The sequence below is a fragment of the Otolemur garnettii genome, unplaced genomic scaffold, assembly GCF_000181295.1.
Source record: "Otolemur garnettii isolate 467f Iridium unplaced genomic scaffold, OtoGar3 scaffold00017, whole genome shotgun sequence".
Lineage (NCBI taxonomy): Eukaryota > Metazoa > Chordata > Mammalia > Primates > Galagidae > Otolemur > Otolemur garnettii.
In genome coordinates this window covers 9,682,265-9,696,740 of record NW_003852412.1, presented here as the reverse complement: position 1 = coordinate 9,696,740, position 14,476 = coordinate 9,682,265, and the positions used below count along the sequence as shown (strand labels likewise).

General features: G+C 39.6%; 1 protein-coding gene across 1 annotated transcript in view; it reads left to right on the top strand.

Moving 5' to 3' along the window:
* Nucleotides 1-990: 990 nt before the first annotated feature.
* Nucleotides 991-14,476, top strand: part of ANKRD31 (ankyrin repeat domain 31) — a 178,688-nt gene continuing 165,202 nt past the window's right edge. Inside the window, exons 1-2 of the mRNA XM_012802743.1 lie at nucleotides 991-1,094; nucleotides 11,554-11,627. Coding sequence (XP_012658197.1) covers nucleotides 991-1,094; nucleotides 11,554-11,627 — 178 coding nt within the window. The remainder of the gene's footprint in view (nucleotides 1,095-11,553; nucleotides 11,628-14,476) is intronic.

Below are 14,476 nucleotides of genomic sequence, written 5' to 3'. Positions count from 1 at the left end.
GGACCTCAGTCTTGCTCTGAATCGTCGTGTCAATTGGCAAGCGGAAGCTCATTTTGTTTTGAAGTACTCTGAATTAAAAACTCAAATAGATCGAAACACATCAAATATGTAAAACTCTAGTACTTCATTAAAAATAGTAATTTACTACTTTGGGAGGTTATCTAAAAATTGATAAGGTTTGGGGAAAAGAAAGTGTTTACCTTGTCTTTTTCTGCACAATTCGTTATATTAGGGCAATGAGAGTTACTAAAGATAACAATACAAACAAATACATAAATTAGATTAACTATCTAAAAACTTCCGATAAATATATCCACTTTACCTACCTCGGGGGACATTTGATGGAGTGTCAACGGGATTAAACGGGAAGGAAGGTTCAGTGGACCGGGTATAAGGCCACATTCTAGCTACAGAATGCATGACAGCAGGGGCTGCGGGAGCAGGCAAGAGCGGACAGCGCACTGCAGGTGCTTTGGTTCAGGACACTGTCCCAGCTCGTGGTGATACGCAGGCTCAGTCTGAGGTCTGAAAGCCGCACGGTACCCTTTGTAGTCCCGCGGCAGCAACCCCACAGCACTCTAAGCTCAGCTAACTAGGATGGGAAACGTTAGCGACGGCTGGCCACGCCGAGGCTGCTGGGAAATCAGACCCCACCCGCGCGCTCCATCCACCGCTACCGGCCGCGAGAGCCGGGGCGGGGCCACACGCAGCGTGCGTGTCCGACGTGCGGCGCGCCGCTGCCCCCTGCTGGTGGCGTTCGGCCAGACGGCTGAGCCGGGCTTTTCCCCGACGACAACCCGCGCGGCGTTCGTGGTCTCGGGGCGTCTTGGGCCTCGGGGCGTCCTGGCCCGCAACCCTGCAAGGCCCGGCTCCTGCTACGAATTTCATTATTACTATATTTAACTCACATTTCTCCTGGCCCTCAAAACGTCCTTTTATTTGGAGGAAACGGGGAGTTAGAGGAGGGTAAAAACTGAATGCGAGGCAAAGATGGAGGAAGGCGGCCAGGCCCCGGACTGGGACAGTGATGAAACCGTGATAGAGGGGTCGGTGACAGACAGCGACCTGGAAGAAGAGGAGCTGCCCTGGAGAAGGTGACCCCTTTAGGGCCAGAGCACCGGTAGCCTCGCGCCAGGCCCACACATCGGCAGCCCGGGCCGCCTCTGAGGCCTTCGGAGTTTTAAGAGGAAATTGTGACCATGAGAACGCAGGCCTGCGGGGCTGCCGGGCCTGAGCCGAGAGCTTGTAGTTCCCGTCTGTGCACCCTACTCCCACCCCAACTAGGGATAAGATGGCGGTTTACTTATTGTGGGTGTTTTATAGCGTTTTTAGAAAGCCTTTCCTCGCTCACTGGGGTTTTAAAACAACGTTTGGCGGGCAAAAAAGCCCAGGGTCTGAACTGCTCAAATGCATTTTGCTGGAAGTAACTCATGTGCATTGTATTGCGGTCTGTTAAAAGCCTTGAGTGTGGTCTCTATAGACAGTAGGGATGAGGCTACTGTGTTTGAGAAACCTTCCAGCTGGGGAGAACACATTAAGCAGATAATTGCGATATAATGTGGGAAATCCAGAGATGGAAGTGTATCCAAGGTGGTTTAAAAGCCAAAAGACTCTTACCACAACCTAGGCGAGCATCAGCGTTTGCAAGGGCACATTCCATAAAGAGCCCTGAATACGGATTAGAATTTAGCCAGATGAAGAGGAGGTATACTAGACCAAGGGAACTGCGTGGGTGAAGGTGTAGAGGTGGGACATATCATTGTGTTATGTGTTGGAATGTGCACACAGTTAACTTATTGAAATCTTATATGTGAGGTGGGGAGTGGTAAAAGATGAGCCTGGAGAGGAAAGTAGGGTGAAGGCACAGTAAAGGACTCATACCTACATCTTGCATATGTGTAGGGTGCTTGTAGGCTTTTAAATGGAAGAACACCATCAGATTTTCATTCACTGGTATGCCCTAGACTAGGAGTTTCAAATTTTAATATACTTCTGAATCCCCCCAGAATCCTACTGAAATGTGACTTCAGTAAAACTCCAGTTCAGGAGTTTGGGGGTGGGGTCTGAGAGTCTGTATTTCTAAGAAACTTCCAGATTAAAGCTGGTACTTTAGAGCAGGGATCCCCTTTGGCAAGCAAGACTGAAGAGGTTAGGTTTGGATCAAAGTGTAACAAACTAAGATGATGAGGGTGCAGTGGGAATGGAGCAAAAGGGGCCAAATTTGAGAAATCTTTAGAAAGTAAATTTGGTAGCACATGGTGGTCACTTAGATACGGAGGGTAAGGGAAGTGCAGCAATTAAGGATGGCATCCAAGTTTCTGGTTCTTTTATGAGATACATACATTAGTATTTGCTCTTGTTGGTATACTGGGAGTATTATGACAAATACATGAAATCTTGTAACAACCATCACAATCAAGATCTGGAACAGTCCATCACCCCAACAAAACTCCCTTGTAGTTAACACCCTTTTCCCACCATTTGAATGTATTCTCTTATGTAACTTTTTTTTTCTGCTTTCAAATTTTTCTTATTTTTGATTTTCAGCAGTTTGATTATGATGTGTCTGGGCATGATTTTTCTTTGTGTTTTTCCTGCTTAGAGTTTATTGAGCATGAAAGTTATGTCTTTCATCAGCTTTAGTAAGTTTTCTATCATGGTTTCTTTGAATATTTTTTTCTGTACTGACATTTTCTCCTTTCCAGACCTTGTGATACTATCTCTGAGTCTCTATTTATTTTTTCTTTATTTTTTTGTCAGTTCTTCAGATTATGTAGTTTCTCTTGCTGTATCTTCAGATTTACTTACTCTTTCCTTTGTCATCTCCATTCTGTTTTTGAGCCTGAATTTTTTTAAAGGTTATGATTTTTTTATTTCAAAGATTATAATTTTTTCTTTTAAAATTTCCATTTGTTTCTTTATAGTTTTATTCTGCTGAGAAAGTCATTTTTTCATCCTTTTGATGTGCATTCACCTTTATTTCATGGAAAATGGTTATAATAACTGCTTTAGAGTCTTTTTATTTTTTGCAGTTTTGGACCAGGCTGGGTTTGAACCCACCATCTCTGGCATATAGGACTAGTGCCTACTCTTTTGAGCCACAGGCACTGCCCTGCTTTAGAGTCTTTTAATTCCAACATTTGAATCATTGGGTGGGAATTCTCTGCATGTTGAGCAATTCTGAATTGTATTCTGGATATTTTGAGTATTATATTATGGAATCCTGCTCCTGTTAAAATCTAGAGTTGTTTTTTTTTTTTGTTTAACAAGCAAAACAGCTTGATTAGGTTCTGACTGCACATACCATTTTGCTTTTGTGTTTGGTAGCTACACCAGCCTTTGCTGTGTTATTTGAGTCTGCTGGATACTTGTACCACTCAGCGATTAATCTGAGACTTGGGTACTTCCTTGGGGCTACTCCACATGTGGGCAGCTCAGCGTTGTGCCTAGGACTTAAATTGTATCATACACAAAAATCGAGTGATTCCCCTTTCCCCATGATGTCAGCCTAGCTCACAGCAACCTCCTGGGCTCAAGCCATCCTCCCATCTCAGCCTCCTAAAGTACTAGGATTGCAGGTGTAAGCCACTGTACTCAGCCTGCTCTAGTACTTTTTTTTTTTCATTTTTTTAAACATTTACATCTTCAATTCATGCAGAATATTTTTTTTGGAGTATAATGTGAAGTATGGATCAACTAAACTCTTCTAGATAAGTTTTTCATTGTTCAATACAATTTTTTGAAAAATTTCATCATTTCCTCATAGTGTGAGGTGCCACCTCTTTAATATACCAGATTCCTATATATATGTGTTCATTCTGTTTATTGATTTGTCACTTTATGTGCTGATATCACATTAAAAGTAATTTATAAGGCCAGGCTGGGTGGCTCATGCTTGTAATCCTAGCATTCTGGGAGGCGGAGGCAGGTGGAACTGTTGAGGTCACGAGTTTGAGACCAGCCTGAGTAAGATTATCTCTAAAAATTAGCTGAGCATTGTGGCAGATGCCTGTAGTCCCAGCTTTAGAATCAGTTGTTCACTTCAACAAAAAGTCTTGATAATTTTATTGGGATAATGTTAAATTTGTAAAGTTACATATGGAATGTCAACATTTTTATATTACAGTGATACCTTGGAATCCGAACTTAATCCATTCCAGAACCCCATTCGAGTTCCAAATCGTTTGAGTTCCAAGACAATTTGTCCCCTTTAAAATAATTGAAACTGGATTAATCCATTCCTGGGTCCCACAAACTCTAATTTTCAAAATGATTTTAATAGAAAATACACTAGATTTTATTTGAATAAAATATTTGAATAAAAATGCAAATAATAAAATTAAAAATATAAAAACTTAAAAATACAAAAAGGGCTGTTTTATCAAAATTTAACCCTTGGTTCAAAATATATCCTTCACTCTTTGCAAACTGCTTAAACTCCACTTCAGACTTTTCTGCTGTTTCTGAATTAGTTCTGGCAGCCTCTCTATGCATAACAAGACTAAGGATCCTAGTCCTTTTCTTAAAGTCTCCAACCAGCCTCTACTGGCTTTCAGCTTCTCCTTTTGAGCACTAGTATCAGGCGTCCCTAAATCATCCTGGAGGACCTTGGCTTTCTCACAAATTATTATTCGCAGAAATCACCAGCCAGCTATTTTTCATTAATCCAAACTAAGAGTTTTTCCATTTCTTCCATACCTTTCGATCTCCTAGAGGTCAGCCGCATCAGCTGCTTTGATAGCTTTTTTATTTTTCAAAATTGTGTGAACAATTAAGTAAGGCATCCTGAATACAGTATCAAGATCAGCCACACGTGTACCACTTTCACGCTTAGCGATAAGATCTTTCTTAACTATAATTGTAGCTCTAAGGGCTTAACTCTTAACTCTTATTTTCCTCACTACACTTTCTAGGACGCATGGCAAGTACACTTAGTTCTTATATAAAAACACCAAACAGAAACAAAAGCATAAAATTAGTGAAAATTGCATGACATGCTTTCACTTCAGCTTCCTATAACAAACTGAATGATGGGAAACTTAACGCACAAAAACACAACTGTGCTGGGTGTATTGCTTTGGATTCCAAAGCAGCATTTGGATTTTGGGCAAATCCAAAATTTTGCTTGAATTTTTTGTTCAGATTCCAAGTTGTTTGAGTTCTGGGGCATTTGGATTCTGGGGGCAATACTGTATTTTTTTTTTTTATTTTCATTTTTAAATTAAGATTGTAATGGGGTCAGAAATTCTACTTCTGCCCTCTTAGGGTCTCATGTGAGCCTAAGAGTTAACTTGACTTGAAATAGGTTAACAGAGATAAGTTTTATGTGATGTGGGAGCCCTCAAAAGGAAATGAAGACCCAAAGAAACAGTAAAACTGTTTTTTTGTGTGTGACTTTGTGTTAGATTGAACAAAGAGAGGCAGTTGTGGAAAAGTAAATATATAGAGAACGTAAAGGAAGATAATTATTTTTACAAGATCTATTTGTACAGAATTCCGTAGGCTGCAGAAGACTCTGTATTCTACTACACACAGGGTCTCTATTATATAGGAATTTTTATCTCTCATTTTCAGGAGGAAAAGGGGAAGATTAGACTATCCTTGCAGCTGTTGTTTTTCAAGTTGTCTTTAGCTCAGAGTAATCCTTATGTCAAAGTGGCATGTTTTGGGGTAGCATAGTTTGCCACACTGTGAGGTGGAATTTACATACAGTAAGATTCACCTTTTTTAGTGCATAGTTCTGTGAATTTTGACAAACACAGTTTTGTGCCACAATCAAGATATAGAATAGTTTCATTACACCAACCTATACATGTACACCATATTCTTCCATATTCTTTTTGTGTGATTTTAAAAATAAAAAATCTCCCCCAAAATTTTAAGAGGTAAAATAACCCTGATTTTAGGAACATTAAGATTAATGGATTGCTTTTCTTCTTGGAAAAATGTACTACAGTAATGGTAATTATTCATATTCTAAAATGAATTTTTAATCCTTGGTGATGGCAAATAGAAATGAACAAAGAAAATGTTTTTTCTTTTATCAGGAGGCTGTACTGCAGTTTTTTTTTCATTGTTAATTTTGTTGGTGTTTAGAACTATTAGGATGTTTTGAGGTTTTCTTTTTTATTTTTCTTTTGAGATAGAGTCTTGCTATGTCACCTCGGTAGAGTGCAGTGCTATCACAGCTCACAGCAACCTCAAACTCCTGGGCTTAAGTGACTCTTTTCCCTCAACCTCCAGAGTAGCTGGGACTATAGACGCCCACCACAACACCTGGCTAATTTTTGGTTGTAGTTGTTGTTGTTTAGCAGGCCCTGGCCAGGCTCGAACCCACCAGTTTTGGTGTATGTGATCAGCACCCTACTCACTGAGCCCCGTATGCCGAGCCAAGATGTTTTGAGTTTTTTAAATGATTATTTTTTTCCCCCAGGTAACCTGTTTTTTTTTTGTAAAGTATGTGAGATTTATGTATGTTATATATATTTGTGATAGGGAATGGAAAACAAAAAATAGTTCCATACATTTTCTAAGAGTTTATTTTACTTCTAAAGTCTTTTAAAACTGTCTAAGGATTCACATAATGGGGTACTATGAATTAGTTAAAAGGAAGAAGGGGTATCTCTATCTGTAGAATGATGAATCTAGATATATTAAGGGAAAAAGAAAATAGAGAAACATATGTATAGAATGTTACTCTAAGGGATGAAGGGATGTGTGTGAGCACACATTTTTTTTTTAAGAAACAAGTGACATTAAATTTAATAATATATTTTAGTTAACTCAATAAAGCCCAAACATTATCATTTAAACAATTAAAAATAGAAAAATTGTTAACACTGTCATATTTCTTATATTTTAAAAAAATTGGAAGGATAAACCATAAAATGTTTTAAAATGAGGGAGAGAAAAGGTAGGCAAAGGTACAGGGATAGAAGCTAGACATCTTAAATCTTATTTTCTTCATTTCTCATTAGAATGACGTAAATTTTACATAATTATAAAATTAAATGAACATGGAAAAAAAATTGCTAAAAACCAAAAGCTGGATGAAAGAAGTAAACCTAATTATATATTGATTTGGCAGAATATTTACATGAAAGGGAATTATTTTCTGTGTTTTTTTTTGTTTTTTTGTTTTTTTTGAGACAGAGCCTCAAGCTGTCTCCCTGGGTAGAGTGCCATGGCATCACACTCACAGCAACTTCCAACTCCTGGGCTCAAGCGAGTCTCCTGCCTCTGCCTCCCAAGTAGCTGGGACCACAGGCGCCCGCCACAACGCCCGGCTATTTTTTGGTTGCAGCCATCATTGTTGTTTGGCGGGTCTGGGCTGGGGATTCAAACCTGCCACCTTAGGTGTACGTGGCTGGCACCTTAGTCGGTTGAGCTATAGGCGCCGAGCCTATTTTATGTGTTTTTCATAGAATTTATCTCTACATGCCAAACAAGATATACGTTAAGAACATAACTTTCTTCAGTAATCATATTGTTAATGATACTATTAGTATTGTGAACTCTAAGTATAGTATCCCATTAAAAGGAACCAGGGCTTCATGGGAAATGATGGGTTCTAGGTCTGAAGCAGGAGATGTATAAAAAGATAACATAAGCTATTTTAAAAAATTTTAATAATTGTGGATGTATAATTGTTACATATCTTTATAGAGTACATGTGATGTTTTGATACAGGCATACAATGTGAATTAATTTAATAAGGGTAATTGAGGTATCCATTACCTCAGATATTTAACGTTTCTTTCTATGAGGAACACTCCAATTCCAGTTTTTTATCAGGAGCTATTTTAGAGGCTGCTTACTATAGACTGTAAGTCTATTAAGGAATGATACATGTTTTTAAATGTGATAATTATGGTTATTTATTTATTTTTGAGACAGAGTCTAGCTCTGTTGCCTGGGCTAAAGTGCCATGGCCTCAGGCTAGCTCATAGCAATCTCAAACTCCTGAGTTCAAGCAATCTTCCTGCCTCTGCCTCCCAAATAGCTGGAAGTACACATGTATATCACCATGCCCAGCTGATTTTTTAAAACAATATTATTATTCCTGTAATCCCAGTGCTTTGGGAGGCTGAGGTGGGCAGATCACCTGACCTCATGAGTTTGAGACCAGCCTGAACTAGAGTGAGACCTTATCTCTTAAAAATAGTCGGGTATTGTAGCAGGCACTTGTAGTTCCAGCTACTTGGGAGGCTAAGGCAAGAGGACCGCTTGAGCCCAAGAGTTAGAGGTTGCTCTGAACTATGATGCTGGGGCATCATAGTTAACCAAGGGCAACAAAGTAAGACCCTCTCTCTCAAAAAAATTATTATTTTTATTTCAGATTAATATGAGGGTACAGATGATTAGGTTACATTGTTTGTGATCATTAGGTAGAGTTCAAGTTGTAGTGTACCCCTGACCTCACAGAAGGTGTGCTGTATACCCTTACATTGTGTCCGTTAGGTGAGAGCACACCAGTCCCCCACCCTCCCCCCACTTGAGTTTAATTGTGTTTGTGTGTGTGTGTATTCATCTACAAGTTTCATATGAGTATTGAGTACTTTGGATTCTTGCTTTTCCATTCTTGTGATACTTTACCAAAGTAGAATGTTCTCTAACTCCATCCAGGTTAATGCAAAAGATGTAAAGTCTCCATTTTTATGGCTGACTAGTATTCCATGGTATACATATACTACAGTTCATTAATGCATTCATGTGTAGATAGGCTCTTGGGTTGATTCCACCTCTTGGTGGTTGTGAATTGAGCTGTGATAAACATTCTGGTGCATATGTTTTTATGATAAAATGATTTTTTTTTTCTTCTGGGTAGACACCTAGTAATGGGATTGGGGGATCAAATGGAAGATTTATTTTAGTTTTTCGAGAATTCTCCATACTTCTTTCCAAAGAGGCTGTATTAGTTTGTAGTCCTACCAACAGTGTGTAAGTGTTCCCTTTTCTCCACACCCTTGCCAGCATCTGCAGCTTTGGGACTTTGTGATATGGGCTGTTCTTACTGGGGTTAGGTGATATCTCAAGATGGTTTTGATTTGCATTTCTCTCATAAGGACAATGAGCATTTTTTCATGTGTTTGTTGGCCATTAATTTATCACCTTCAGAGAAGGTTCTGTTTTTTCTATTTTTAGTGGAGATAGGGTATTGCTTTGCTCAGGCTGATCTTGAGCTTCTGACCTCAAGGGATCCTCCCACCCTGACCTCCCAGAGTAGTAGGATTACAGGCGTAAGTCACCACACCAGCCAAATATGGTTATTCTTACAGGTGTGGTTATTATGGTTATCTTTGAAAAGAGTCCTCTTAAAATATTTCCACATGAAATGAATTAAGATATCTATGATTAGCTTCAAAATACATTAAGAGACAGCAGGGAGCAGAAGCAGAGAATAAACATTGATTTTGAACTGATAATTGTTTTACCTAGATGACAGAAACACTATTATTGCTTTTTTTGTCGATGTTCAAAACTTTCCATAAAAAATGTAAAAAAAGAAAAGAGAGATGAACACGGAACTAAACAAATAACAGCCCCCCCCCCAAGTATCTTAGTACCAAACTACATAGACACACTTTAGTACAAATGATTGCCTGTTGAATCCTAAGATTCTGGAAAGTTTGCAATTTTAATTTTTTACTGTGATAAAATATAACACATTTTAACTATTTTTATGTGTATAGTTCAGTGGCAACAAGTGCTTTCGCATTGTTCTGTACCCATCACCACTATCTATAGAACTTTTTTATCATCTCAAACTGACCCTCTGTACCCATTAAGAAACAACTCCATATTCCCCTCTTCTCTCATCCATGATATCTACCTTTTTACTTTCTGTCTCTATGAATTTGACTATTCTAGGTACCTCACTTAATTTGGACCATGAAATTTTTTTTTTTTCCTGCAGTTTTTGGCCAGGGCTGGGTTTGAACTCGCCACCTCTGGCATATGGGGCCAGCACCTTACTCCTTTGAGCCACAGGTGCTGCCCCAGGACCCTGAAATATTTATCCTTTTGTGCTTATTTCATTTAGCATACTTTCTTCCAGGTTTATTCATCCATGTTGTAGCGTATGTCAGAATTTAAGGCAGAATAATATTCCATTGCATGCGTAAACTGCATTTTATTTATCCATTCATCCACTGACAGATGTTTGGTTCGTTTCTACCTTTTGGCTGTTGTGAATAATGCTTCCGTGAATATAAGTATACAAAGCTTTGTTCAGGTCCCTGCTTTCCATTCTTTTGTGTGTATATCGAGGAGTGGAATGGCTGGAAGAAACAGTAGTTCTATGTCTAATTTTTTGAGGAACTGTCATGTGTTTTCCACAGTAACTATACCATTTTACATTCCCACCAGCATGTGAACTCCAATTTACCCACATCCTCACCAATACCTGCTATTTTCTGTTTTTTTAATAAAATTTTCACTTTTTAGAGCAACTGTTGTAATGAGTATAAAGTGGCTTTGATTCACATTTCCCTATAAATTAGTGATATTGAGCATCTTTTTGTGTACTTAGCATTTGTATTTCCTTTTTGCAAAAATGTCTATTCATGTCTTTTGTCCAGTTTTGAATTCCAAAAACAGAAAAGATAAATACATATCTGTAGTAACATACTGACTGTGGTATATCATTGCTATTAGATCTGTATCCCTTACTAGATTTGGAGCTTCTTGGGGGCAGTGATTATATGTCTTTTGTCTTTGTACCAGAGTTCTGCGTTGAGTAGCTAAGAAATAAATCTGGGCACTCATAGCTCAGTGGTTAGGGCACTGGCCACATGCTCCGGGGCTGGTGGGTTCAAACCCAGCCTGGGCCTGCTAAACAACAAAAAGCTGGGCATTGTGGCAGGTGCCTATAGTCCTAGCTACTAGGGAGGCTAGGGTTCAAACCCTAGCTACTAGGGAGGCTAGGGTTCAAACCCAGCCTGGGCCTGCTAAACAACAAAAAGCTGGGCATTGTGGCAGGTGCCTATAGTCCTAGCTACTAGGGAGGCTAAGGCAAATAATCACTTGAGTCCAAGAGTTGGAGGTTGCTGTGATCTATGACACAACGGCATTCTACTGAGGATGACAAAGTGAGACTCTGTCTCAGTTGAAAAAAAAAATCCAAAAATTAAAGGAATTTTGTTACCACATATTATGAAAATATACACTCAGATTTAACACTGGGGTTTTAATCTCAGGTTCTCTGTGTTAGAAATGTGAAGGAAAAAACCACCACTATTAGCCCTTCAAACACTTGCCTCATTTCATCTCTGTTTAAAACCTGTAGTGATATTTATCCTTTACCCCCAAATATTCAAAAATTATAGCAGAATATTTGTAAAAATGAGCATGACCATATGCATGAGTCTTTATTTTTCATCTTGGACAAGTTTTTAATTAAAGTGTACATTTCTGAAATAACACTTTGGAATAGAAATATTAGTGGTGGTGTAACTAAAACTTTCATTAATTTTAGGTGTAAAAATGAGTTAAAATGTTAGTCTTTAAGAAACATGATAATAGTTTTTGCCTTCTTTTTTTGGTATTTGAAAGTTTACTCTTTGATGAAGACACATCTCTTGGATCTGCGTTCAGTCTGCATCCTGACATAAGTGAAACATACAAAGGTGAGAATGATTCTTTTCACTAAGTAATCTCTTTAATTTCCCAAACACTGTAAGTCTTCAGTTAGTGTCATTGCTAGGTGCTTAGAAACTATAGCTTTAAGTTTTGCTATGGGCAATTGACATAAACAAGAGTTATGTTCCTGGCTCGGCGCCTGTGGCTCAACTGACTAAAGCACCAGCCACATACACCTGAGCTGGCGGGTTCGAATCCAGCCCAGACCTGCCAAACAATGACAGCTGCAACCAAAAAATAGCTGGGCGTTGTGGTGGGCGCCTGTAGTCCCAGCTACTTGGGAGGCTGAGGCAGGAGACTCACTTGAGCCCAGGAGTTGGAGGTTGCTGTGAGCTGTGTTGCCATGGCACTTTACCCAGGGCGACAGCTTGAGGCTCTTTCTCAAAAAGATGTGTTCCCCCCTAGAACCAACACAGGACACATTCAGTCTTTGCTAAATAAAAAAGTATCTGATTATTTTAATTTGCATTTCAAAGAGTATCAGTGTTTTTTTTTTTTTTTTTTTTTTTTTTTTGAGACAGAGCCTCAAGCCGTCCCCCTGGGTAGAGAGCCGTGGCATTACAGCTCACAGCAACCTCCAACTCCTGGGCTCAAGCGAGTCTCCTGCCTCCACCTCCCAAGTAGCTGGGACCACAGGCGCCCGCCACAACGCCCGGCCATTTTTTGGTTGCAGCCGTCATTGTTGTTTGGCGGGTCCGGGCTGGGGATTCGAACCCGCCACCTTAGGTGTACGTGGCTGGTGCCTTAGCCGGTTGAGCTATAGGCGCCGAGCCAAGTATCAGTGTTATTAGACCTGTTTGTATCGCTCATTTGCAATTATTTTTATATGTCAATTGCCTGCATTTATCTCCTAATTATAATAGAACCTCTTTAAGTTGACAACCCCAAGAATTGTAACAAACTGGTCAATATATGGAGGTGGTCAACATAATGAATGAGGCCTACTGTACTGATATGTAATTTACTTTATTGTATGGCCTTTATTAGAGACTATCATACAGAATCATACAGTAAAATCAAAACAGTAAAATCATATACACAGTATCATACAAAATTAATACATTTGTTATTTTCTTTTGGTTTATTCATTCTGAGAAAAGGGACAATCTTAATCTGTTTCTTACTCTTACTGCAAATGTAAGTAGAGAAAGCTTTCTCAGTGCTGGGTCACTGCTCAGAATACCTGCATTTTTCTGCAGCCGGTGACTCTAGCTGCATTATCAGATGACTGATTATCTTCCTCTTTTGGAGTTTCTGCAGTTTCTGTGTCATCCTCTCTTGTTTCTTTCACTTCATCAGCTGTTTCATGCACTTTTATTCTGGTCTGTACTTCAGTCAATATCCCTTGGAAAATTGCTTTTGGGTCAAGTTCATTACAGGTTACCATCTCATCATCCATTGCAACAAAATGTCTAAAACTTATTCCTTTGAGATTTGTCATGGGAGTTGGACTATCTAATGGCGCCCAAACATTGTGCTCTCTACTGTTTATGGCTGAACTTTATTCTAAGCAGAACTAACCCAGAGGACAACATCCAGAGCAACGTCCTCAAACTACAGCCCACGGGTCACATGTAGCCTGCCTAGGACATTTATCCGTCCTGCCAGGTGTTTTTGCTGCCGCTGCCTGTCCTGCTTAGCAGCCGACTTGTCCTGGGGCCCGCAGTCTGGCCCTCCAGTGGTCTGAGGGACAGTGAACTGGCCTCCTGTTTAAAAAGTTTGAGGACCCCTGATCCAGAGTGTTAACTGATGCAGTAGATGAAGTTGCTTTCACAGGCGACCACAGGTTTGTGTTTTAGTGGTGACCCACTGCAGGAGTTGGGCTTGATAGTACATTTTAAACGTTTTCATGTTGTCTTGGTTAAGAGATTGGATTTCTGAGGTTGCGTCTAGAGGCAGAAATTTCGGTGTCACATTTGTGAGTCTATTCACTTGCAGGTAGCCAGGATAGTGTCTACTATCAATAGAATAGACCATTTCTTTTTCATTTCTTGGTTGATACCTCTTACCCACTCCTCAAATAGAGGAGGATACCAGTCATCAATAAGCATTTGTTTGATCTCCAAGTGATGGGGAGATATTTGGGCTTGAATGCATGTGGCTTTATAGATTTGCCAGTCACTAAGGGCTTTAGCTTCTCTCTGGTTGAGCTAGCATAAGGCAGAACTGTTTTCTGCTCTTAACATTTGTCACCCTTCATGATGAAGCTCCTGTCAGGAATTGCCTTGAAAAAGAGTCTGCACTCATCAGTGTGAAAGATGTCACCATGTTTGAAGCCTCTGGTGAAGTCTGAGAACTTTCTGATGAAGTCTTCCACAACCTCTACTGGAACTTCATTGGATTTAACACAGAAGACTTCCTGGAAGATCACGTGTCACATTTTAAATTTCTCAACTCAACCTCTTGAGCCTGGATGCCTTTCATCCCAAATTCCTGTGCAAATTTTTTGCCCAGAGATTCAGGAGTTAACTGCCCTCATATTTTTGAACCAGTTTAATGTGGCTTCCTTGACTTGATTGAAAGAAGTCGTCTTCCTTTTCTGATGTAGATGTCTGCTTTCCTTGCCATATTTCTCCAAGTGCTTATGTTTACATTTTTAGATGTTGCTAACTGTGGTCTTGTTGACACCACAGTGTTTATTCTTCTTTCTTTGGCTACTGTTTTCCAGAAACATGTAAAAGGTCATTCTTTTCCTTCAATGTCAGCCCTTTTTTTTTGTTTGTTTGTTTGAGACAGAGCCTCAAGCTATTCCCCTGGTTAGACTGCCATGGCATCACAGCTCACAGCAACCTCCAACTCCTGGGCTCAAGCGAGTCTCCTGCCTCCGCCTCCCAAG